Raw genomic sequence first — 24,148 nt, 5'->3', positions numbered from 1 at the left:
AATGTAGGGCGGGGATTTTTGGGAAGATATTTTGTAGATAGACCCTTTTAACCCGTAATATCTAATTTCACATTTGAAAATTTCAGTGAAAAATATATTAATTTTAAAAGTAAGTGTATATGATATATAAATTTAGAGAAATAAAAATTTGAATAAATAAAGAATTTAAAGTACACATATTTGAAGGAAATACAAATTTTAAAAAATATGTAAATAAGTAATATGAACAAGTAGAGGAAATAAAGACATAATCAATATTTTAATTGAAATACCAATGAATTGAAAGAAATATTGATAGAAAGGAAATTTAAAATGTATAGAAATAATTTTTTTTAAGTAACATTATATTATTTTGAAGTAGCAAGTGATGAAGATATGCACAACAAGATTCGTTGACATCCATTCATAGTTTCTTCAATCTATGTCAGTTTTTATGAATTTGATCAAGTTCAAATCATTAAATATGAATATGAAACATCCCGCAATAACAGTGGAAGAGTAATTAATTGATGATTAATTATATATAATTTCTATGTTTGTACCACATCTATTTTTGTTTTAATATCCGTTGTTATGGGTGTTTCTTTTTATGTTTTGAAATTATATGTAAAAGTTATCATATTTTTTATAATGGAAAATTCTCAAAGTTGAGCTTATTTTAATTTTTATTCTTAGAAATGTTTTTTTTTACATGCAATAGTCTTTTTTTTTATAATAATACCACATAAAAGATATCAGTTATCATATTTGTGATAAAGGAAAGTTCCACGAGTTGTTGACTTGTTCCAGTTCAGATTTCAATTTCCGGTAAACCGAATTTCAGCTGGTCTAGTACCAGCTAAACTAATCCAAGGTCTGAAACAGAGAACCGAATTGTGAGTTGAAATCAAAACCATATATACTATCTGTGTAAATATAGTGTACAATGTGTCATGTGGGGAAAAAGAGGGAAAAGAAACCATGCTCTGTCAATTTTTTTATAGCAAAAGTCATTCCTTGCTAAAATTTGTGTGGAAGATATTTTGCCTAGTGCTCCTCCTTTATCCTTGTAAAGATAATAATGGAAAGTACTGTAGTCAAATCGATGGTGTTATTCGAGAATCTCTTTATCCTCATCCGAGACACCACTGGTAAATTTCATACATGAATTTACTTCTGAAAGGGTTGGAGCTAGCAGAATCAGTGGATAAGGTATTCAGTGGGCACATGTATATTGCTGATGCCTTTTTGTTACTTGTATTTCCTTCTACTTTTGGTTCATTAAACTTGAATCGTGGTGGATTCTTGCCTTCTCTGATATTTTTGTTTCTTCGTAATAACCCATAACGCATTTACTATTAGTTGGTGACCTTTTATTGGATTGTTCTTGCCTCCCTAACGATAATTGAATACTGGAGGAGGTGATTTTCTACGCACATTTTATTAATCACATGTTGCGTTTGTGTTTCTTGAAAGGGTGCACATTGTGTGAAAAATTTATGATGATGAATTTGAAAGAAGGTGATGACGAAAACTGTAGTTCGGGGTTTGACTTTGTTTAAGTCCATTCAGAAATGCTTGGAAGTGCGTAATAAGAGGCACGTGAGTCGAACAATATAACCAATCCTGGTTTAGTGTGGCGTAGTGTAATTGATTTTAAAAGTAGCTCCCAAAACTTTCAACTGTTAATGTTGAAGAAGCAGTAAATGCGCAGAAATCCACAGCAAATATCTTCCACACAAATCCCTTTCCTTTGTTTTTTCTTTACAATCTCGAAACTTTCAAATCTGCTTTGGTGGCAACTTGGAATGAGCTGAACTGAAGACAAGAAGCCATGTGCCATGTGCCATGTCTTTTTTTTCCAACACTTATCTAAGTTGTTTGAGAGTTTTAAAAAATAGTATGAATTAGTTATGGGTGGGTAAGGGATTGGTGATTACGTTATAGAGAGATGGTTTTGAGTGAGTGATTGTAGTGGAGTTGGGTCCTTGGCAGCACTCGCACGGAAGCAAGAACAAGCAACAAAAGATGTTGGTATTTGACGTGGATGAGTGATGAATCTCACATGGCATGAGGGGAGTGATGTGAGTGAAGAAGCATCAAATAATTATCTGCCATGCAGTTGGCACACACAGATAAGTCTATTGGGATGTGGGCACAGTGCTTGTTCCTTTTCAATCAGTGAGCCAAATGGCTTCTCAAACTGAACTTGGCATGTCATGTCACTCCAATGACCTACCTTTTGCCACGCACGTAGCTACTCTGCCGACAACTGGCCCATGTGAGGATCACACCCTATTACATGCAATTATTAGCTCATATGGATTCAACCTAAGAATGACGTAGTTGTAGTCGTGGCATGCCACTCTCAATTTGCATTTATTTATTTCATGCTTCTTTCTCCGTAAATTTTAAAACTCCTGAGTTTTTAATGATTTGTAGATAACGAGTTTTTGTTGTTTATTCTTTTGAAAGGGCCTCTGATTACTTACGGATCACGGCAAGAGCTGTGCAAATCTAACAATATAAGGTATAGTCGTTATAATAACATATAAGACCTGTTAGAAGGATCATTGGTCTCACTACATGGAGTTTATTTAACAGTGGATATCAGTATGCTCTACTCTTATTTTAATTTTTTTATTAAAATAATAATTTAAATACCAAGAATGGATTAACTCATGGTGGAGAAGAAATATTTTTATAGTGTTGATTGATATAAGGAGAAGGAAATTTCATATGTAAAATAATTTCTGAAATTTAAGTTAGTTAGAACATAATGTTATTAACATTATGAGACAACCATTGATATTTATTGATTCATAAATAGTTATTTATCAGTAAAAATTTATTAATTTAGTCGTTTTATTCATAATTATTATTGATGATAATGAAAATTTAGTTAAAGAATATATACAGTCATCCAAACTTTCTAACATTCCTCTGGTGACTTTGGGTACAAATGTTCTATTTAGAAGATAATAAAATTAAATATAAGAAAATTATCCTTCATATATAACCTTTTTTGTTTTCTTATATTTATCATTGTATCAATTGATGCTTTCACTTATTTATCTTTTATGTCTTCCGATCACCTTATTTGTTAAACTTTCCAACTTCACAACCACTTAAGTCCTCTCTTGACAAAAGAACCCTACAATTTTCTTTAGGCTCCTAAAACTATCCCTCTCCCAGTTTCAACCTTGTTCCAGATCGATAAAAGTTAGCTTTGAGAATTAAAAAAAGTAAGAGAACACAGCAATAAAAGTTTAATTTTAGTTCAAAAACTCACTCTACGGGCAATAGTCATAATCTTTGCTTTTGAAATGGAAGAAATAATTTGTTAAAGTTGTAGCTAAAATTTATGCTTGACTAGAGCATATCAAGTAGACTAAGATTTCTCTCTGTATGTGGAAACAAGCACTTATCACACCTTAACAACTCACTCTATTAACTCTTCTTCATTTAATAAATAAAATACATAATCTATCAGTCGATCATTCTGGGTCTTTCAACACACAACAAAAAGAAATAAAACAAAACAGAAATCACTTTTCAATGGTGTCAAACTGGCCAACATTTAATGACCAAAAAAACTAGCATTCTCCAACAAAAGGATGAGGTTGTGATTCAAGGTTGTTCTTGTACAAGTTTGTTTTCCTTGATCTTGTCAAATTTGTTTATTCCGTTATGTAAAATATCTATATCTCTCCCTCCCTCCTTTTTTTCCTTACATTTATTTTCCCATTGTCATACATCAGAGACTGAACTGATAATGGCATATCTGTACTAAAGATTCCTAAGAAAAAGGTGCATTGGCAAATGAGCCAAGGCCCACAAGCATATTATTGGCTCTTGTTGGAGCGAATTATCATGTTAGTCAGCAACAAACATATGAAAAGAAAGCAGTGAATTTTGAATACCTTTTCTTCTAAATAACATGAGGAGAAAAAGGGATAAAATCTGCACACTTAAACCCTTTTATGTTTTGCTTTATGTTAGCTACTCCTTTAGCTTGAGGGTTTATTTTACACAAAGAAAATTTCTTAATTTTAGGAACACAAATTTTTTTTTTCTTAAAACGTTTTTTTTTTGTTCTGTTTATCTTTACTTTCCAATAACTTCAAGCACCCATTTGATTGGTTAGTTTTATTTTTCTTTACCATTCACAGAAAAAAAAAACATATTTTCCTAATGAGTGTTTTTTTATCATGTTACGGATTTTTTTTGCTGATGTATTGGAGGAGAGTTTAATTTTGTTTATGATACTATAATTGTCTTTAAGTATAAGTGCTTTATACATAAATATTTTCACAAATATTAAGCGAAAATTCCCTTAATAATCCATGCTATACAAATACGTGTCTTTTATAATGTATTAAAACAAAAAAAGATGTGTCCCTGAATTATCGCTAAACATTCTATATGTTGGCCAATATTATATTTAATATGTAAAAAGACTAGTTCAAGTAAAAGTTTCAACTCCTTGTTTTAGATACTTCAAAATAAGTTATCTAGAATTAATAATATTGTTAAAATGATAAATTAAAATAACATTGTCTTGATATAGGTGTATTTGTTTAAAGGAATTAGGATTACTTGTTAAAAAAAACAAATATATACTTTTTACCGTTTTTTTTTATATTTTTTCTTATAAGAAAAGAATTTAGGGTGAAGGAATGTGGTACTTATCAGCTTAATTATGACTCGATATATGATTATTAAATTTACCGAGGATTGACGATGGAAGACACCCTCTCAGTAGATTTTCTTCAAGTAAGAACATAAAAAAGTATAACTATATGATTATGAGAAATGAGTGAGTAATTTATTTAAAATTAACATGTATTTATATAATTTTTTACTCGTGGATTAAAGTATTTAAAATAAATATGAGATATATTTTATTATAAAATATACATTATTCAATCAATTATTATTATATAAATATTCGAATGGTATGATTGTATATGATTTGATGGAATTATATTAATTTTATTAAACTGCACTTGGTTTTTTGCATTTTATATTATCATATATATTTAAATATCAGATACAAATAGGTATAATATTAATATTTAAAAGATGATTTGTTATAAAAGTATCTAAAAGTTATTAGGTTTTAAATAAATTATTTACCTTAATAATTTGGTAAGACGATGAAAAATAAATTTCTACATGTTGGTATTGTTTAAAATTTTCTAAATATTGATAAAGAATATTCATTAAATATGAATAAGTATGAATAATAGTTGACTTTTTAAATCAACAATTAAGACACAAATATTCCATCTCCATTCCCTTACAGACCCATCTTATCTTAAATTATTAAAACATTTTTAATTTATTTAATATTTTATTTTAAAATTTATGAAGTTATAATATTTTGATAGTTAGTTGGTATGAGAAAGAAAATATGTGTTTTTTAGTATTAAATTATTAATAATATCATTTTTTTTATTTTGATTTTTTTTGTCAAAAAATTATTTAAGTAAATACTATGTAGGTACACATATCCATTACATGATGGAACACAGAAAGAACATGCCTTCTTCCTTGTATCCCTTGTTATTGTATTTTTTAAATGTTCTAAAGAAATCTACTTTATTCTTAAGGTTGTCAAAATGAATATCTAACTTAATTATACAAGTCTCACAATTAAACTTTTATTAATACTTAAAACATTTGTTTAATAATTTTTTAAATAAAAATATAACTTTTTGGTAGTATTAAGAATAAGAAGAGTCATAAAAAAATATAATCTTGAATAAAATATATTTTATAGACGATTCTATTAAATAAGATCAACTGGAGTAAAAGCTTTCAAGGTACGTGCAACAACACAATAAAAAGTACAAATGTCCCGTAATATACTATTATCGTTGTCACTTACTTTTTTTTAACAAATTAGACATTTTAAAAATTGAAATTACAAAATATGCAATTATTTTTTAATATCTTACTGTAATGAAGCTTACTTTTGTAGAAGTCTCTAAATCATGTGTTCAATTCCACTACGATATTCCTTTTCTTACTTATATAAATGTTATTACTACAATAGTGTTTATAAATGTTGGTTCAATAATTTTTGTAAGTATCTCTTACTTGTTCTTTATTACATGTTGATATACAAAAAGATAATAAATTAACAATAATATAATAAAACAAATAATATATATTACAGAATATTACAGACAGTCTAATTCGATGTTCAGTAATATGTTTCAAAATTATCCTTAGTAATTTGTTGGGAATATTATCCCCTTTGGTCAACGTATTCACTACTTACAGGTGATTCAGCTCCTGCAATGACACGACTTATCATCCAATTCGAAATTTTTAGCTTTGTTGTACAGTTAATGAACTGTTTTGCTATCCATCAAAACACTTACATTCACAGGACCATGTACAGGTGGCTCAACCACAGATTCTCAGATGCTAAACAATTTTTCACAATTTTTCGAAGGAGAAGGTAGTTGTGTAGTCAGCATCATACTAAAATCTGCTGGCACTTTCATCTAGCAAACACAGATCATAATGTTCCTGTCTTGTACCTTTTGCTTGACGCAATGATCAGTTAGAGCTTCCAGGTGTCCAAAGAACAAATCTCAATAAACGTGATAGAGATATCTTATGAGAATGAATAGATGCGGCCACTTTTATGAGGCTTACATAAGAAGCCATGCTCATCAATTTCCAGAAGGTGCAATATATAGACCGAAGATAAACAAATCACTTCACAACTCCTATTTTCCAATTTTGCACACAATGATGAGATGGAAACTCAAGCTCCTGGTAGATCTACATAGAATTGAGCACTTGGTTTACCTGAATTATTTGGTAGATGCAGTTATATTTCCTCAGAGAGGCACCCAATATGATAAGTCTTAGTATCAGAATTCTGGTCTTTTGAGGATATGCTTAATAAAATTTTTGAAAAGGAAAACTGCCAATAAGGTCGATGGACTGGAGGTAACAGTAGAGTTGATTGTTTATCCATTGCAAGTAGCCGTGAACATTTGCTGCATGGTTTCGAAAACAGAGTCTGGAAGCTGCAAATCCAGTGCTACAACAAAAAAGGCAGAAAGCTAAGAAAACCTCAGATATATCAATAATTAATACCTAAACAAAAGAAGCATCATGATTAGAAAAAAATAATAACAGTACCAAAAGACAATACAGACTGGTTTCAGTCTGGTTTCCAAGAAAGTACTGCAGAGCAGTAGCAGCATACTCCTGCAATGCAAGACAAATATAAGCTAAAACAAAAAGACCTACAAGAGTAACTAAGAATCAAATGAGAAGCAACAAAAGAGACTGTTACCGTTATATGTCTAAACACATGATGAACTGAAAAACCCCTTGCATGCACATAGCTTCCACTCTGTTAAGTAGTACACAGTTAAAACTGTGGAATATGTAAAATCAAGCAAATTGATTCTGAAAAAACAAACAAGTATGGAAACAATATCTGTCAAATCAGAAGTAGAAACTCCCTTGAAACAGCCATGAGCTGGGCACCACCGAGCTGCCATAATCACAAGATTCACAACCCTGTCCCAACACACAAAGCTAGCAGTGAGGTACCATGGTCTTTTCCCAATAATTAGGGAAACTGGTCTCTTCCCCTCAAAAGTAACAGACCAACTTCCTTACATTTTCTTCCTTGGTCTATAGCAGGCTAAATTATTTTACTCTAACAGGTTTACTAATATGGCCTACTCTTAACTAACAAGGCTTAACAGGCGACAATGACCCACTTGATTCCTAGGCACCAACCAATGTAAGTTTTCCTAACTTGGGGGCCGTGCCAATCAAACAAAGCCTCCAGACAAAAGACTAATTGACTGCAGAGGGAGTCTTAGACTAGGTGCATGAGGCTCCTACCTAGAGGGGTTTGGGTACAAATATGAAAAATAAACTTTAACCACTGTGTCAGCCCTACTTGGACCCGATTTTAGTTCATTAATCTCTTGTTTCCATGCTTGCTTTGATCAAATAGGTAATTAGAAAGAAAAAAATCTACCTGATGAGCTTATAAATTATGAACTTTTTTGTTTGTTATTGGTGATTATGCTTATGAATCTTTGGCTGAGATTGATGAAAAGTCACATATTATGGAAGGTTCTACTTCTAAATCAGGTAAGTCATTAAATGAGAAGTGCAACCCATCAAAATTTGTAATTTTCAATAAACTGCAGCAACAATAGAGTATTCGAAAGAGTGTGCCTAGCATTTCTCATGTCACAGAAACACTGGAAGGTATACCTCATATGGAGAAAAGAAGGCTACAGCATCAGGATCCGTGGAACCAGCAGGATGCAAGGATATAACAGCTCTGAAGACAGATGGGAATAACATTTCTATCACTGCAACCTTCTCTTCAGCAACAGTTCCCACTGATCCTAGCCTTAGCTTATTAGAACCATGATAGTTATGTTCCAGAGAACTCTCATTTGCCAATGAGGTAAGTGTGGAAGCTCTTTTTAACCAGTCCAATCGTTCAAAAGTTAAAATTTTCAGAATTGGCACATCCTTCTCTACAGACTTCAGAACATCTGGTAGCGTCCTTAAAAATCTAATTTCTTCCTTGGGATCCACTGTAATTTCTTCAGACCCACAACTTTTCTTTGAAGCCAAGTCACTAGTTTCAAGTCCATCATCAAGATGTGGGAAAAATCGCCTTTTCTGATCAGTGAAGGCTTTGAGAGCTAACCTGATATCATTCAAAAGCCTAAGTGAGCAGCTAAATTAACAGAAATCAGCAGCACCGAGAATGAATAGTCAGCAAGCAAGAACATTATATACCATAATACCCATGAAAAACAAAATATAAAGAAAGCCTCCAAGAACTTCTTTGCCAATTGTATTCAACAGAGTGGTCTCAAAATTTCATGAAAGAGAACTGAAACGTGAGCAAAAAAAAGTACAGTTGTTAACATTCTTGCTATGTGTCTAACTGTCTACGATAAACAACCTACTCCTACTAACTGTCATCATTTCTACACAACTTACAAATGCGGCTGTTACCTCGTAGCACAAGGATCATATAATTTAATTTTACTACTGTCGTCTATACGTATTAAGGGGCGAATAGCAAAACTTGAAGATTAAGATATCCACTTATGTACGCACACAAATCATCAAAAGAAAAAAAAAATCACTGGTCTAAGAATGGCAGATACCATTATTCCCTTCGCTGTTTTCCCTATATTTACCACACCACCTCCAAATAAAACAAAAAGACGTTTGAATTTTAATCCATTGTTTTCCATCCTATTTCGTTATCCAAACACAGAAATTAGAATGGCATACAGAACTGAAGCATAAGAGATTTAAGGGAAATGAACCTGGTCCGGTCGACGGCAGATGCACCAGCTTGACCCGCAAGCTGTCGCTTCCACGCATACGCAACCACAGCGCCATCTGGACAAACCAGCGGCATATGCAAGCCCCAAAAGTCTTTCCTAGATCGAAGTGATTCACTGAGAACTCCAGACTCTTCCAACTCCTTACCTATAAACCCAAAAAACCACACAGAACTAATCACAAAAACGACGTCGCAGAGTGCAAACCAAAACCCTAATCTACGGAACCAAGAAACAAAGGGGCACGAATGGAACGACACGATTACCAAGCGATCGAAGGTCTTGAAGATACTGACGCATGCAGGCATCTTCCTTGAGGAAGATCTGGAGAGGCTTGTTGCCTTGGTGAGGCTGCGCTGCCGCGACGAATAGCGCTTCGAGGAGGCGGTCGGCGCCGATTCGGATGTCAGCGATGATTCGTTCGGCCTGTCCAAGCTTGTCCATTGCTTGAGCCACCTGCTTCGGCGGTGCCTCAGAAGCAGAGCCACCGGAGGAGGGAGGAGGAGTGGAGGTTGAGATGGGTGCCGTCGTGGCCTGCTGCTGCGTTTGTTGTATTTGCATTTGCATTTGTCACACCCACAAAGAAAGTGAGTTTCGTCTCAGTTAGTATTTTCGTACACCTCGAATTGGGCCTTCCTTCACCGGTACCGTCTTATAAGAACATCAAACACAAGGCCCATCAATCTATTTTTTATTTATTTTCTTTTAATTCATTACTAATGTGTCTTTTAAGAAAAAAAATTATGAAGGAGTTTCAAACTTTAAAGCTATATCGAATAAGTGAATTAAGCATTGTATTTCCATATAATAATCAATTCCTTTGCGTATAAACATTATTAAAATTACGTGACGTAGATGAATAATCTTATAGGTTTAATATATGTATATAATAAATATTTTAGCGAGTTTTTTTTTTCTGTTTTCACATTATAAATTAAAATATTTTTACATATTTAATTAATAAAGATAGTATTCTTAAATTGACTTTTAAATTCAAAATTATAAAATATAAACAAGATTATAATACATAATAAGAACCTTTTATTTAAAAATAATATCAATGTACGTATTGTTTAGTCTATTATAATCATTTAATAAAATTATACAATAACTCATGAAGTATATTTTTTCTATCATATTATTTATCTTATTTCGTAAAAAAGTTATTATCCTTATATCTCTCTTATGTGTGTGAAACACTCTGTACTATTTTTTGAATAACAATAATTGGTTATATAAAATATACAAAAGCTTAAGTTTGGTATTTTGGTTCATTAACTAAATAATAATGCATTTGTTTGTAGGGTAAATACAATCGTTAATTAGTTTTTGAATTAATAAATAGAGCTGATTATTTGATTTAATTTTGGATTGGAACTAAAAACATGACAAGAAATAATGATGATAAAATAGATTTTCTGTAAAAGAAATCCTTAATTTGTAGCTAACTCAGAATTAATGTTTTCATTAGGTAGCTTAATGTATGGAGTAATTGGGTTTTGGAGCTTCAGCCCACAATTATTGGTTGGAAAGAAATAATGAGCGGGAAATTTAAAAAGCAAAACGAAAATTTTGGCGGCAAATGAAAATGAGCATCCATAACATCGCCGCAGAAGGAAGAAAGAAACATCCATCATTGAATGCAATGCAGTCCAAAATCAACGCTTTCTTCAGATCCACCCCCTCTTCCTCTTCTCCCAACGATGATCATGATTTGTCAATTTGGGAGAACCAGCAGCACCACATTATCAACACCTACACCCGAAGGCGCCCAAACCCTAACGCCGTTACTTCAGATCCCAAACCCGTAACGATCGTCAAAAACAAGAAGAGAAACTACGCACAGCTTCACCTTGATTTTGGTCAATCCGATTTCCTCCTACGCGCGTGTCCCACGTGCGGCGTAAAGTTCACCCCCGGCGACCCAGAAGACGAGAAATCCCACAACGAGTTTCACAAATCATACACGCAGGGAATTCAATTCAGAGTTAGCTCTCCGCCTACACGCTCTTCTTTTGCGGTTTTTCTTTCCCAACTTTATCTTATTTCCTACTTGTGTTATTCTGCAGGGTTGGACCAAAGAAAATCTTGTTCCTCTACCCAGCTTAGATTCGGGTCGGGTCGTTTTGTTCTCGGAGACCGACCCGTGTTCTCACAGGAAGAAAGTTGAAGAGGTGGTGAGGATGATGGAAATTGAGCTTGGAAGTGGGTGGATACTTCACGAACGCTGTAAGGTGTATCTGTTTGTTTCTCTTAACAGGGTTGCTGGGTGCCTCGTTGCGGAACCAATTGAAAAGGCATTCAAAGTTGTGTCTGGCTCTGTTGCTGCACCTGTTCATAGCTTGAACAAAAGGGGAGTGAAGAGACGTTCTACCACTCTTCAGTTTGGGAATGTTATTTTTCAAAGGGAGGTCAAAAGAAAAGTTGCTAACGTGAGTGATTCTGAAAAGATGGAAGGGGCAATCTTTTGTGATAGCGAACCAATCGCTGCTGCTTGTGGCATTAGGGCCATTTGGGTTTCTCCCTCCAACAGAAGAAAAGGCATTGCAATCCAGTTGCTAGATGCAGTGAGGTAAGTTATATTAAATTAAACTTGACTTTAATTGACTCTCTGGCTAGTGAACCCCAATTCATCGTTAGTTCATTATGCAAACTTCAGATATGTTATATAAATTCAGCAAGTTCATAGGCAATGGAAGACCTCTAAGGAATATTGCATTGAATGAGTGCGAAGTGGTTGGGAAAATGTGTTTGACTTTACAAAAAGGGAGTATCATAATTGATTTTGCTTCATTTCAAATGTGATTTTAGAAAATATGTAGATTCTTAGTTGTTGTCTAGTGACAATAAGTGATATAAAATAGTTCTGTGGTGGATTGAAAAGGATACATTGAAGTCTTGTATCAGCTATTTTATCTCAAATTTAATATTTCAAACACTCATCTAAACTTACACTTGATTATTCTTCAACCAGTTGCTAGCTTAGTGATTTGACTTTCCCGTGTTAAATTGGTTGCAGGAAGAGTTTCTGCCCCGGGCTTGTGCTTGGAAGTTCTCAGTTAGCATTTTCCCAGCCTACCTCTGCTGGAAAGGCATTAGCTACTAGTTATACTGGCACGGGATCATTCTTGGCGTATTAAAGCAAACACAACAGTTGATTAGTGATTACTTATCTTGACTGTTAATAGGTACAAACGTAAACTATTATTCTTGTAAAGTATAACCTTTTTTAGCTCATGTATAAGCCATGAATCTGTGATCTCATTGTTTTTGTTGCTGTAAGGCATTTGTCATTCTGAGTTGATTTAACCATTTGGTTCTTGAGAGTCAAGAGAGTTAGCATGTATGGGAGAACATCCTTTTGAAAACTACAACTATGATTGAGATATTCAAAGGTGTATTTGAAACTGCAAACTCAAGGAGATGCGTGAACAATGCTTGAACAAGGTTTAAAATAGTGAAGGAGATGGTGCAAGATTCTATGCAGACATTTTAATAATGTTCACTTTCTCCTTATTTCAGTGTAAAACCTATTTTTAAATATTCATTCAATCTTCATAATTTATATCTCATTGATGTTCATCATTAGAAAATTATTATTCTTAATAGGTTTAGAAATTCTTTATATGTATTCTTAATTTTTTAAATATTATTTTTATATGAATAAATGATAATATATTTTCAATATGTTTAAAAGTGATAGAATATTTATATTAGATAAAATAATTAATTATAATAAACTAAAATATACAATTAGAAGATTGATACCTAGTAAAAATGTGATCTTATTTTTTAATTACTTGATTTTCTCAAATGTATATGTCTATATTTTTTAAATAATGAATATGCTTCAATCACTTGAATTTTAAATTACAAAGAATGTCTTTAAAATAGATTCATTTTGATATATTATTTTTTTAAATATAACTTAGAATATTAATATAAATAACTTGAAAGTATAATAATAGAGAGTAACACAAAAAGTTCCAGAGAGAATCTAAATTTGTGTCTCTTTTTTTCAAATAAAGTCTATATTTTAACGCATTATTAGTAAAACAATTATATATATAAAATATTTATATAAGTTTTTTAAGAAATAAAATAGTAGTGTATTATTTAAAAAATAACTCATTATTATATTAAATAGTTAATCATTTAATAAGAGAATAATGATTTTTTTTACTTTTGTTTTAATTTGAAAAGTAAAAATTTTACCTCTCACGAAAATAATTTCATAGGAAATTTAGCAGAAACCATTTTTGTGTGAAATATATTTTCCTACAAATATTATTTTTTAAAAGTTTTGAAAAACATAGGAAATATATTTTTCAAACTTCAAATTATCGGGAAGGTAAGTAAAATTTCATTTTAAGAAACTAATTTTTTCAATTGTCTTTTATTCACTTTATACTTTTCCTTTATTAAATTTCAAATTATCATTAAACTTAAAAAATTCTTCTAACATATCTAAAATATCTCTCTTAATAGAAATTGAGACTCTAATCACATTCACATTTGTAAATACATCTCATAAATACATTTAATCTATTTATTTTAACATATATTTGTTTAAAAGGATCCTATTATATTTTAGTTCAATTGCTTAAATTAATTTATTATTTTATTTTAGCTGGCTCGGCGGAAAATCGAATCACACGCAAGATTAGTAAAATAAAATTATTAATTAACAAATTAAAATAAATAAAAAATTGCATAGACAAACAGACATATCTAAATTTCAAACCTAGATACAACTTTATTATGTATAGTTTCGCTATAATTGAAATTATTTTATTTTAAAAATATTTATATTATTATATTTTTTAAGTGGTCTAGTCGTAATTAATTTTATTCACTACTTTTTTTAAACAAAACTCAAAATTTCAAGATCTATTTACTATTGAAATTAAGGGATTTCGCTACATCTCCACTTGTGAGTCCCACCTCTATAAGTAGTAAACAATCCGCAGTTTTAATTAAGGGTTGGACTTACTGGATTGGGCCATGTTTATATTAGTGGCTTAAGGTCCAATTGTTTAAATAAAATATAAGTTATGATAATTAAGATTATTTCCCATTTTTTAAATTTAAATATTATAAACTTTTAAATATAACTTTTAGAAACAGGCTTTTCTGTGACACGAAATGCCTAGTAAATGGTCTTATCCTATTATGGCCCCATTGATTGGTTTTAAACTTACAATTAATTAGTATAAATTAAATTCAATATCCAAAAGATTAACAAAGTATTTAATCCACTAAACAATTTCGCAAATATTTAGTAAAACATGGAAAATAAAAATTTGACCACTAACTACTCATGCTTTTCATATAAGATATTTTAATAGAACAAAAATGTCATATACACCTATAAAACAAATCACCACAAGCAACAAAAAAACAGTTACCAATGCTCAATCATTGCAATTAATGTATCTAGTAGCCCCAGCAAACTCTTGCACCAAAATTAGCCTTTTTCAGATATATTTTAGTTGTAACATTGTCAACATTAACTGATTAGGATTTAACATCTCCTGTTCCTTTCAACAAATATTAATATATATTTCATAGCGACACATTCCATTAGATCAAGTCAAATTACCTTCATCATCGTCGTTCATTCATCCCTACTTTTCACCAATCTAAGTCTGAGTTCTCAAAACCTAATAATGTCCTTTTCAACACCTCCAGTTGAATCAAGGATCCAATTCTCACCTCTGCCTCAAGACATTGAGGAACATGATCTTGAGATCAATGATCGTCACAGAATTATGGAGCCATGCGAAGAACGTTTCGATTGGGATGCTGTGGTGATTTTGCTACGCTTAACCATGATTGCAATGTTGTTCATTGGACTTGCCCTTCACCAAACGCACGTAAACCAACCAACATTTGATCCCGTCCCACCCAAGTTCTTCCTCGACTCGTTTCACGTTCCTCACCTTCAAGTTTCGGACGGCGAGGTGTCATCCACATGGGACATGACCGTAACCATTTGCAACGGCATGAACTACTCCAAGATCAACATCCTAAAGCTGGAAGCGAAAATAAGTTACGAGGAAAATGAAGCGCTGGCTGTGATTACTCCCATTACGCCCCAATATATGTTACGGAGGGCAGTTTTGTTGTTGGATAAGGAGGCGACAAAAAAGGTGCATTTGAAGTTGAGTACGACTGGGTGGGAAAAGGACCAACCCATTGTTGGGAAAAACGGGTAATTTTCCCACTAAAACAAAACCCTAACAGAGCTACCCGACAAATAATATTGAATAAATAAAGCGGAATAATAAAAGAGATAAAGAGGAAAGAACACACCCTAAAATTGTTAACGGAGTTCGGCCTGTTTAGCCTAATCTCCGAGCACAGCAAAAACAGCTCACTTTTATTACTATGAGAGAAGATATTACAAATTGGGATATATAACAGTGAAGGAGGGGATGTTAATATATAACCCTCAAACCTCCTTCCCAAACAATGAACCCACCGATGTGGGACTTGGGATTAAGCCAAAATCAACAAATCTCCACCTTGGCTTAATTTCAAGTCCCACCTAAAACAAATCTTCTCAAAACATAACAAAAAAACAAACTTTACAGTGCTTCAAATTTGCGCCTCCGGACGCCAACTTCAAATGTGCAAAATATTAACCAAGTCTAAACAATATTCAAACTTGGCCCTTGTAACCACCTTGCCTTGTAGCGAACATCTTCTTTATTAGAAAATTCTTCTTTCTTTGCAAATACCCAATTGCACCCAATTGCCTTCTTACCTCTTGGTAATTGTGCCAACTTCCACGTCTTGTTCTTCTTCAAAGACTGCATCTCCTCTTCCATCGCACCCGCCCAATTACCACTCTCTGAACTCAGAATGGCTTTTGGGTAAGTGGATGGAATGTCATCAACAACTGGAAGTGCATAGGCAACCATATCCATGAAACGAGTAGGCTTCTGAATGTCTCGTCTCTGTCTTCTAACTGCAATTGGCGTTGATTGTTGTTGAGATTCTTGGGTAGGAACCTCTTCCTCATCCGACTCTTCTTCTACCATAGGAGAGTCACTTGTGGTATTTCGTGTTGGGATCACCACTGTCGGCTCAAACTCCACCTGCTTCCGGGCACACTCCACCTGTTGTGGAGTACTATCAGCTCCTTTTGGATTTACCTTCTTTAACATGGCAGATTCATCAAAGGTAACATCCCTGCTGATAATCGTCTTCTTTGCCTCTAGACACCACAAACGGTATCCCTTCACTCCAGGACTAAAGCCCATGAAAAGAGCCTTCTTTGCCCGTGGATCCAACTTTGATTCAATCACATGATAATATGCAATAGAACCAAAAATATGCAAAGAATCATAATCAGTTGTAGGTTTTCCAGACCATACCTCTAACGGGGTTTTGCCATCTATAGCAGATGATGGCAAACGATTGACGAGATGTTGAGCGTATGTCACAGCCTCAGCCCAAAACTCTCTGCCTAACTCAGCATTAGACAACATACAACGAACTTTCTCCACAAGTATCTTGTTCATACGCTCCGACACCCCATTCTGCTGTGGTGTTTTTCTAACAGTGAAGTGCCGAACTATGCCACAATCTTGACATACCTTCAGGAACGGATCACTCTTGTATTCTCCTCCATTGTCTGTTCGGAGAACCTTAATCTTCCTTCCTGTCTGGTTTTCAACTTCAGCTTTCCACTTAAGGAAAATTTCAAGCACATCATTTTTGTTCTTCATAGTAAACACCCAAACTCTCCTGGAAAAATCATCCACAAAAGTGACAAAATAATGCCTACCTCCGATTGACGGAGTCTTGGCAGGTCCCCACACATCTGAATGCACATAATCCAGAATACCCTTGGTATTGTGAATTGCAGTGCCAAACTTCACTCTTCGTTGCTTTCCCAGAACACAATGCTCACAAAATTCAAGTTTGCAAGCCTTCGTACCTTTCAACAATCCTTGCTTGGTAAGAATTTGCAAGGATTTCTCTCCAGCATGTCCCAACCTCATATGCCACAACTTCGTTGCCTCAGCATCCTTCTTAGAGTTAGAAGTTGCTGCCGCTACTGTCCCCACCACTGTACTACCTTGATAGTAATACAAATTGTTCTTTATCACGCCTTTCAACATCACCAGTGCTCCCGAAGTTGCTTTAAGAATTCCATCTCGCATCGTCACAACTAGGCCTTTAGATTCTAAAGCCCCCAATGAGATGAGATTCTTCTTCAACTTTGGCACGTACCGTACATCCCGCAAAATTCTGGTGGATCCATCATGATTCCGCAGCTTGATTGAACCTATCCCGACTGTCTTACATGGATTATCATTACCCATGTAAACAACCCCGCCATCGAGTTCTTGAAAATCAAAGAACCATTCCCGAATGGGACACATATGATAAGTACAACCTGAATCCAATATCCACTCATCTGGATACGATGATGCTGAAAGCGAGACAATTAAAGAGATATCTGATTCCACGTCACTTTTGCATTCTACAACATTTGCATCTTGTGGAGTCTTCCCTTTCTTCTGCAGTTTTGGACAGTCTTTCTTCCAGTGTCCTTTCTCATGACAGAAAGCACACTCATCTTTGGCAACGACTCGACCTTTAGACTTAGACATCCCTCTTCTCTCCTTTGTTTGGCTTTGCTGACGACCTCTTGCCACCAATGCTTCTTCTGATGTCGTTGATTTGGTTCTCATCTTATCCTGCTTTCTTAATTCATGACTATATAAAGCAGAACAAACAGCATCTAACGACACATTCTCCTTCCCGTGAAGGAGCGTAGTCTCCAAATGTTCAAATTCATCAGGAAGAGATGATAACAACATCAAAGCCAAATCCTCATCCTCAAACTTCACATCTAAATTCAACAGGTCTGCTACTAATTGATTAAACATAGTGATGTGTGCATTCATAGTAGTACCTTGTTGGTAGTCAAATCGGAACAACCTTTTCTTCATCAGGAGCTTGTTCTGACCACTCTTCTTCAGAAACTTGTCCTCCAATGCCTTCCACAGTTTGTGTGCAGAAGTCTCGTTTTTTACAGCGTACTTCTGCTCTCTGGACAGGCAGGATCGAATAGTTCCGCATGCCAACCGGTTGATGATGCTCCAATCTTTCTCCTCTACCTCTTTTGGTTTCTCTCCTTCAATAGCAATATCAAGACCCTGCTGAAAAAGAGAGTCCAAGACCTCTCCTTGCCACATGCCAAAATGTCCAGTGCCATCAAATATTTCCACCGCCAATTTCAAGGTGGACACCGGGAACCTCGACCATGATGAAGAGGAGCCCGACACTCTGGATACATCCTTGGCTTCTTCTTCTTGATTTGCCATTACAAACTCAAAATATAATATTCAATATTACAAATAATTTCAAACAACCCAAGGCGAACCTTCGGCTCTGATACCACTTGTTGGGAAAAACGGGTAATTTTCCCACTAAAACAAAACCCTAACAGAGCTACCCGACAAATAATATTGAATAAATAAAGCGGAATAATAAAAGAGATAAAGAGGAAAGAACACACCCTAAAATTGTTAACGGAGTTCGGCCTGTTTAGCCTAATCTCCGAGCACAGCAAAAACAGCTCACTTTTATTACTATGAGAGAAGATATTACAAATTGGGATATATAACAGTGAAGGAGGGGATGTTAATATATAACCCTCAAACCTCCTTCCCAAACAATGAACCCACCGATGTGGGACTTGGGATTAAGCCAAAATCAACACCCATTGTGGATGACACAGTGGTTCAGGCCATTGCTGAAGATATGCAACGAGGAATCACGAGGTTTAGTTTACATATGACTATCGTAGGAGAGGCTTGGTTGGACGATGGTTTGGTCGAAAATTTTATTATGTATCCTAAATGCAGTAATTTGGTGGTAAAGTTTGCAGCGGGTGATCTACTGGGTAAGACAACAACAACAATCATTGACCACAAAGAATGTGTGGGTCTTATTCAATGGGGGCCTCTGAAAAACACATAACTGATGTATTCTTTAATTAATTGGACATCATTCTTTGTGAACAAAAACTTAATTAATCTCTTGTTAGTCATCTTCTCTAAAGTAAACATTAATTATATTATTTTTCATGTCAGCTACATGGATTTCAATTCCTTACTGTCTATAACTAGTTACAAATACATTTGAAAAATAAAAAAAATATGGTTGTGTATATTTCTCACTGTATCAGAGCCCTTATTATTTTGTCTCAGCCATGATTTCCTCTTCCTCTCCAGCTTTTGCACAAACAATCTCATCTTCTTTTTCATCTTTTTCTTCTTTAGTTCAACTACATACATTTTCTTCGAAAAATTCAGAATTAATTATCGCCTTTACTGTAGATACAAAATGGACTCTTGGGAAAACAATAAACAAATAATAGAAAATAAAACAAAAATAAAATAATGAGACTGAGAACGTTTAATATAGGAAAACTTCCCCAACTTGAAAAATAAAAACTCACAGAACCTATTCTAGAAAAATGTCTTCACTATGAAAGTAGGATTACAATATTTATTTCTCTTACACTGATAACACTCAATCTCACCCAACAATAATGGAATACAATGTCTCTCCAGTCTCTCACTAGGATTTCTAATCTCACACTATGGTGAATATTTATTCTTTCTTTTTTCTCTCTAGGTTGCTCTTCTCACATGCTTCCTTTTTTTTTTCTCTTTCTCAGAAGTTTACTTTTATACAGGGAATGAGTGGAAGACTTTTTCATAAAGAGATCAATGCTCATTAAATTTTCAATAGAGTTACAATTTAAAAAAAAAAACATTTGAATGACCATCATTGAATATATTCAATGGATCGGTTACCAATATTCATTAGTCATAATCTCCCATTAAATTAAGGAGGAATTCCTAACAATTCTTCCCCTTAATTGACTTAATTAATTGAGGGGTATCAATAATTCAGCTCTCCGCAATAGTGTTACCAATATTCATTGGTCATAATCTCCCATTAAATTAAGGAGAAATTCCCAACAATTCTTCCCCATCCTGACTTAATTGAGGGTATCAATAATTCAACTCCCCTACAAGGTCAAGTGTCTTCGATCTCCTTGAGGGATTGTCTAATATCTGAAAACTGACCCTGCAATATTTACCATAAATGCAACTAGTACAAGATTCCAGTATTTGACCCTTTATACCTAGCAAGTGGTTTTTGGCGAGCATCTGGAGTGCTTTCTCACTCATATGCCCCAATTGTCTGTGTCAAACATCCTTGGAGTCTGTAGCATCATTTGCTTCTCCAGAACAAGTTCTTCCTTGCATAATGTATAATGATCCTACCTTTGAACTTCTAGCAATGACTAGGTTCCCTTTTGCTAGTTTCCACTTTCCAGTACCAAAGTGGCTTATAAAACTAGAATCATCCAACTTACCCATTGAGATAAGGTTGGCACGCATTTCAGGAACATGTCTCACTTTTCAGTACAAGCTTGTTTCTTGTGTCTGTTCGTAACACGATATCACCAATACCTACAATCTTGCTTGTAACATGGTTTCCCATTTTCAAAGTACTAGGGTCACCTTTCTTATAATTTGAAAAAAAATCTTTATGTGGACTTACATGGAAAGAGGCACCAGAGTCGACGATCCAAAATCAATCACCATATGCAACATTAAGGTAATTGCCTTCTCCAATAAGAACACTATCATCGTCTACCGTGACGACTAATGTGATTGGAGTATAATCCTTCTTCTTTGGACCAAATAAGTTTAATGGACAATTTTGGCTTTCTAATCTTTCTTCAGAAATTTGCATTCAAATCTCTTATAACCTTCTTTTCTACAATAATAGTATATTGTTCTTGTGCGAGATTGAGAACGACCTTTGACTTTGCTTTTGTTTCTTCCACGGGTTTCAATCATATTTACATATTGAAAATCTGTACCTCTTTCTTTCCTTATGGAGTCTTCACTCGACAGAGTGTGTCTGAAACAATGTCCATGTCCATTGAGATCTTCCCATCTGGACTGAGTTGTTGAGCGTGACTACTAGTGTGTCCCAACTCTCAGGCAATGAATTGAGTAGCAAAAGTGCTTGTAACTCATCATCAATCTTCATATTTATCTTTGTTAATTGATTGACAAGACCCTTGAATGAATTCAAGTGCTCTTTCATACTTTGACCATCCATGTAGTCAAGTTTCACCAATCTTCTAACAAGAGATGCTTTATTTCTTGGAGTTTTCTTTTGAATCGTAGATTCAAGCTTTGACCACAACTCATGAGCATTTGTGTATGTGGACACATGCTCAAACAAATTTCTATCAATATACTTTCAAATTATTGCAACAATTTTTCGATTCAAAAGTTCCCAATCTTTAACATTCTTACCTTCTGGTTTGGTTATGCAAGTAATGGGCTCATGCATATCCTTAAAGTATAAGTGATCCTCCATCATGGGCTTCCAATACGAATAGTTGTCTGCAGTCAACTTGAACATGTCTCCATCATAAATGGCTCATTCCATCTTGTATCATAAAACCAAGCTTTGATAACGGTTGGAAAAATTCAAAATTAATTCTCTCCTTTGGTGTAGATACAAAATGGGCACTAGCGGAAGCAATAAGCAAATAATAGAAAATAGAGCAAAAATAGAATAATGAGACTGAGAATTTTTTTTTTAACGTGGGAAAATTTCCTCAACTTAGAAATAAAAACCCACGGGACCTAGTCCAGAAGAATGCCTTCACTATGAAAGTAAGATTACAGTATCTGTTTCTCTCACACTGTGATAATAACATTCAATCTCACCCAACAAGGATGGAATACAATGTCTCTCTAGTCTCACACTATGGTGGATATCTATTCTCTCTCTTTTTTATCTCTATGTTGCTCTTCTCACTTGCTTCCTTTTTTTTTTCTCTTCCTCAGAAGTTCCCTTTATACAGAGAATGAGTGGAAGGCTTCTTCGTAAAGAGAATAATGGTCATTACATTTTTAAGAGAGAGTTACAATTTAAAAAAAAAAACATTTGAATGGTCATCATTGAATATATTCAATGGACCGGTTACCCAAATTCATTGGTCATAATCTCCCATTAAATTAAGGAGGGATTTCCAACAATTCTCCCCCTTAATTGACTGAATTGAGGGTATCAATAATTCAGCTTCTCCGCAATAGTGTTATCAATATTTATTGGTCATAATCTCTCATTAAATTAAGGAGAGATTCCCAACACATTTCTTACTGCCTTATCATTTATCATTGATACATACCAATTTAGAAACTATTTATCAATAATAGAAACTAATTTAGAAACCAATACTTTTTGTAGTCTAAAATTGGTTTTTATTTAATTATTTTCTTGTGGTGTTCAACCTAAGAGGTAAGTAAAGTGAATTTATTTGATAACTTTATAAAACTGATTCTGACTTTGGCATCGGAGCGTCTTGCAGGTACACACACCCACCTGAGAGAGGAGACCAAGATCAAAGGGCAAGAGACCTAGGGAACCTAGCTCAGATAGGTGAGCTTACGAGTCATCTAAGCCCAATCCCAAGTCAAAGGAAGAGTAGACCGAAAACCCAATCTGAGAAAAAAGACTGAGAGAATCAGGAAAACCGAGAAGTCAACCCATTTAAAAAAAAAAAATTGTTTCTAGGTCATTGTAAGAACACAAAACAGGTGCAGGAATTTTTATAATTAAAATCATTATTCTTTATAATTACTTCTTCTATTACAAATCATCCAAGTTTAAAACGATTTCACTAAAAATCATTCCTATACAAACTCGACTTTATTACATATTTGTAATAAATAAATCGAATTGCATTATTAACTTAAATTTTCCAAAATTCTTAGAAAATACAAAAGAAGTGTTCTTTTATAAAAGAAAATTATTTCACACAAAGCATTGGGATTTAGGATTTTATAAAAGAACATTTATTTAACAAGTACTTATAATAATATAATAATAATTTAAATTTAAAAATAAATACAATTAAAATATTAATTTATGAAATTTTTAAGTAAGCATACTTAGTGTGAAAGTATGATGGTTACAACATAATACCTCACCACAGTTTCATATCCTCCCACTTTTCAACCGGTCAGATTGTCGCAACACGTGGCAGTTATGTTCTTACTTTATGACTGTGTGGGGTCCTTTTTGTTTTGCAAAAATTGGATGAAATTGGAGGTTCACAATTAAGAAATAGAAAATGATAACATCGTGATAGCTTTAAAAATAAAAATATATAATAAAGGATAAATTTGTAATTAAATGATATAAAAAAGTATTAAAATAATAGTATTAGGAGTTGTAAGATGGTTGTATGAAAAAAATGTGGTTGTCCAATGTCTATAAAAAAATATATAAATATTTTTTTATAGTACAAATAGCATTACTTATTATTTTTATTTAGGTTTATTTTCTTCCACGTGAACATCATTTTTGAAAGATAACCAATATATCTTTTCACATACAGCCATCAAAATAAGCTGGACCTGTAAAACAACTTTACATCACCATGAATTAGGGTATGTTTCTTTTCGGGTATAAAAAAATTTCACATTTTTAATCTTTTAATTTAAAAATTATTTGAAAATTTTGTATTTTATTTTTAATTTTTTTATCATAAATATTAATATTTTATTGTAAGTATAAGTTACAGTGTACTACTAATTTTCTATGTGAAAAGTTGAATTTTCAACATTTCGTTTGCCGCTACAACTTTTGTTTGACTTCTTAATTTTCACTATTTTAGTTTTTGTAAATATCATTGGATCACTTTCAAGAAAGGATGCTTTAAAGAAAGGATG

General features: G+C 33.5%; 2 protein-coding genes across 2 annotated transcripts; one reads left to right on the top strand and one right to left on the bottom strand.

The window, feature by feature from the left end:
- Positions 1-6,136: 6,136 nt before the first annotated feature.
- LOC137814632 (mediator of RNA polymerase II transcription subunit 27) lies at positions 6,137-10,092 on the bottom strand. The gene is made up of 6 exons (XM_068617457.1): positions 9,614-10,092; positions 9,330-9,495; positions 8,248-8,695; positions 7,304-7,363; positions 7,147-7,215; positions 6,137-7,045 (listed from the first exon to the last, which is right to left on the bottom strand). Exons 1-6 carry the CDS (start codon positions 9,912-9,914, stop codon positions 6,830-6,832), a joined length of 1,260 nt encoding a protein of 419 aa, XP_068473558.1. The 5' UTR covers positions 9,915-10,092; the 3' UTR covers positions 6,137-6,829.
- A 726-nt stretch (positions 10,093-10,818) lies between these two features.
- LOC137814631 (protein CHROMOSOME TRANSMISSION FIDELITY 7) lies at positions 10,819-12,940 on the top strand. Its single transcript, XM_068617456.1, has 3 exons — positions 10,819-11,334; positions 11,417-11,919; positions 12,367-12,940. The coding sequence occupies exons 1-3, from the start codon at positions 10,930-10,932 to the stop codon at positions 12,485-12,487; spliced, it is 1,029 nt and encodes a 342-aa protein (XP_068473557.1). The 5' UTR covers positions 10,819-10,929; the 3' UTR covers positions 12,488-12,940.
- Positions 12,941-24,148: the final 11,208 nt, after the last annotated feature.

The sequence above is a fragment of the Phaseolus vulgaris genome, chromosome 1 (genome assembly GCF_000499845.2).
Source record: "Phaseolus vulgaris cultivar G19833 chromosome 1, P. vulgaris v2.0, whole genome shotgun sequence".
Classification (NCBI taxonomy): domain Eukaryota; kingdom Viridiplantae; phylum Streptophyta; class Magnoliopsida; order Fabales; family Fabaceae; genus Phaseolus; species Phaseolus vulgaris.
This window is presented reverse-complemented; position numbering and strand designations above follow the sequence as displayed.

What these genes read in the sequence shown, in the direction of transcription:
- LOC137814631 (XM_068617456.1), top strand. Translation starts at nt 10,930, where the DNA reads ATGAAAATGAGCATCCATAACATCGCCGCAGAAGGAAGAAAGAAACAT. An exon ending in CGCAGGGAATTCAATTCAGA is followed by an intron (nt 11,335 to 11,416) that starts GTTAGCTCTCCG and finishes GTTATTCTGCAG; the next exon opens with GGTTGGACCAAAGAAAATCT. An exon ending in CAGTTGCTAGATGCAGTGAG is followed by an intron (nt 11,920 to 12,366) that starts GTAAGTTATATT and finishes AATTGGTTGCAG; the next exon opens with GAAGAGTTTCTGCCCCGGGC.
- LOC137814632 (XM_068617457.1), bottom strand. Translation starts at nt 9,914, where the DNA reads ATGCAAATGCAAATACAACAAACGCAGCAGCAGGCCACGACGGCACCC. An exon ending in TCAAGACCTTCGATCGCTTG is followed by an intron (nt 9,496 to 9,613) that starts GTAATCGTGTCG and finishes TTGGGTTTATAG; the next exon opens with GTAAGGAGTTGGAAGAGTCT. An exon ending in ATGTGTTTAGACATATAACG is followed by an intron (nt 7,216 to 7,303) that starts GTAACAGTCTCT and finishes CTTGCATTGCAG; the next exon opens with GAGTATGCTGCTACTGCTCT.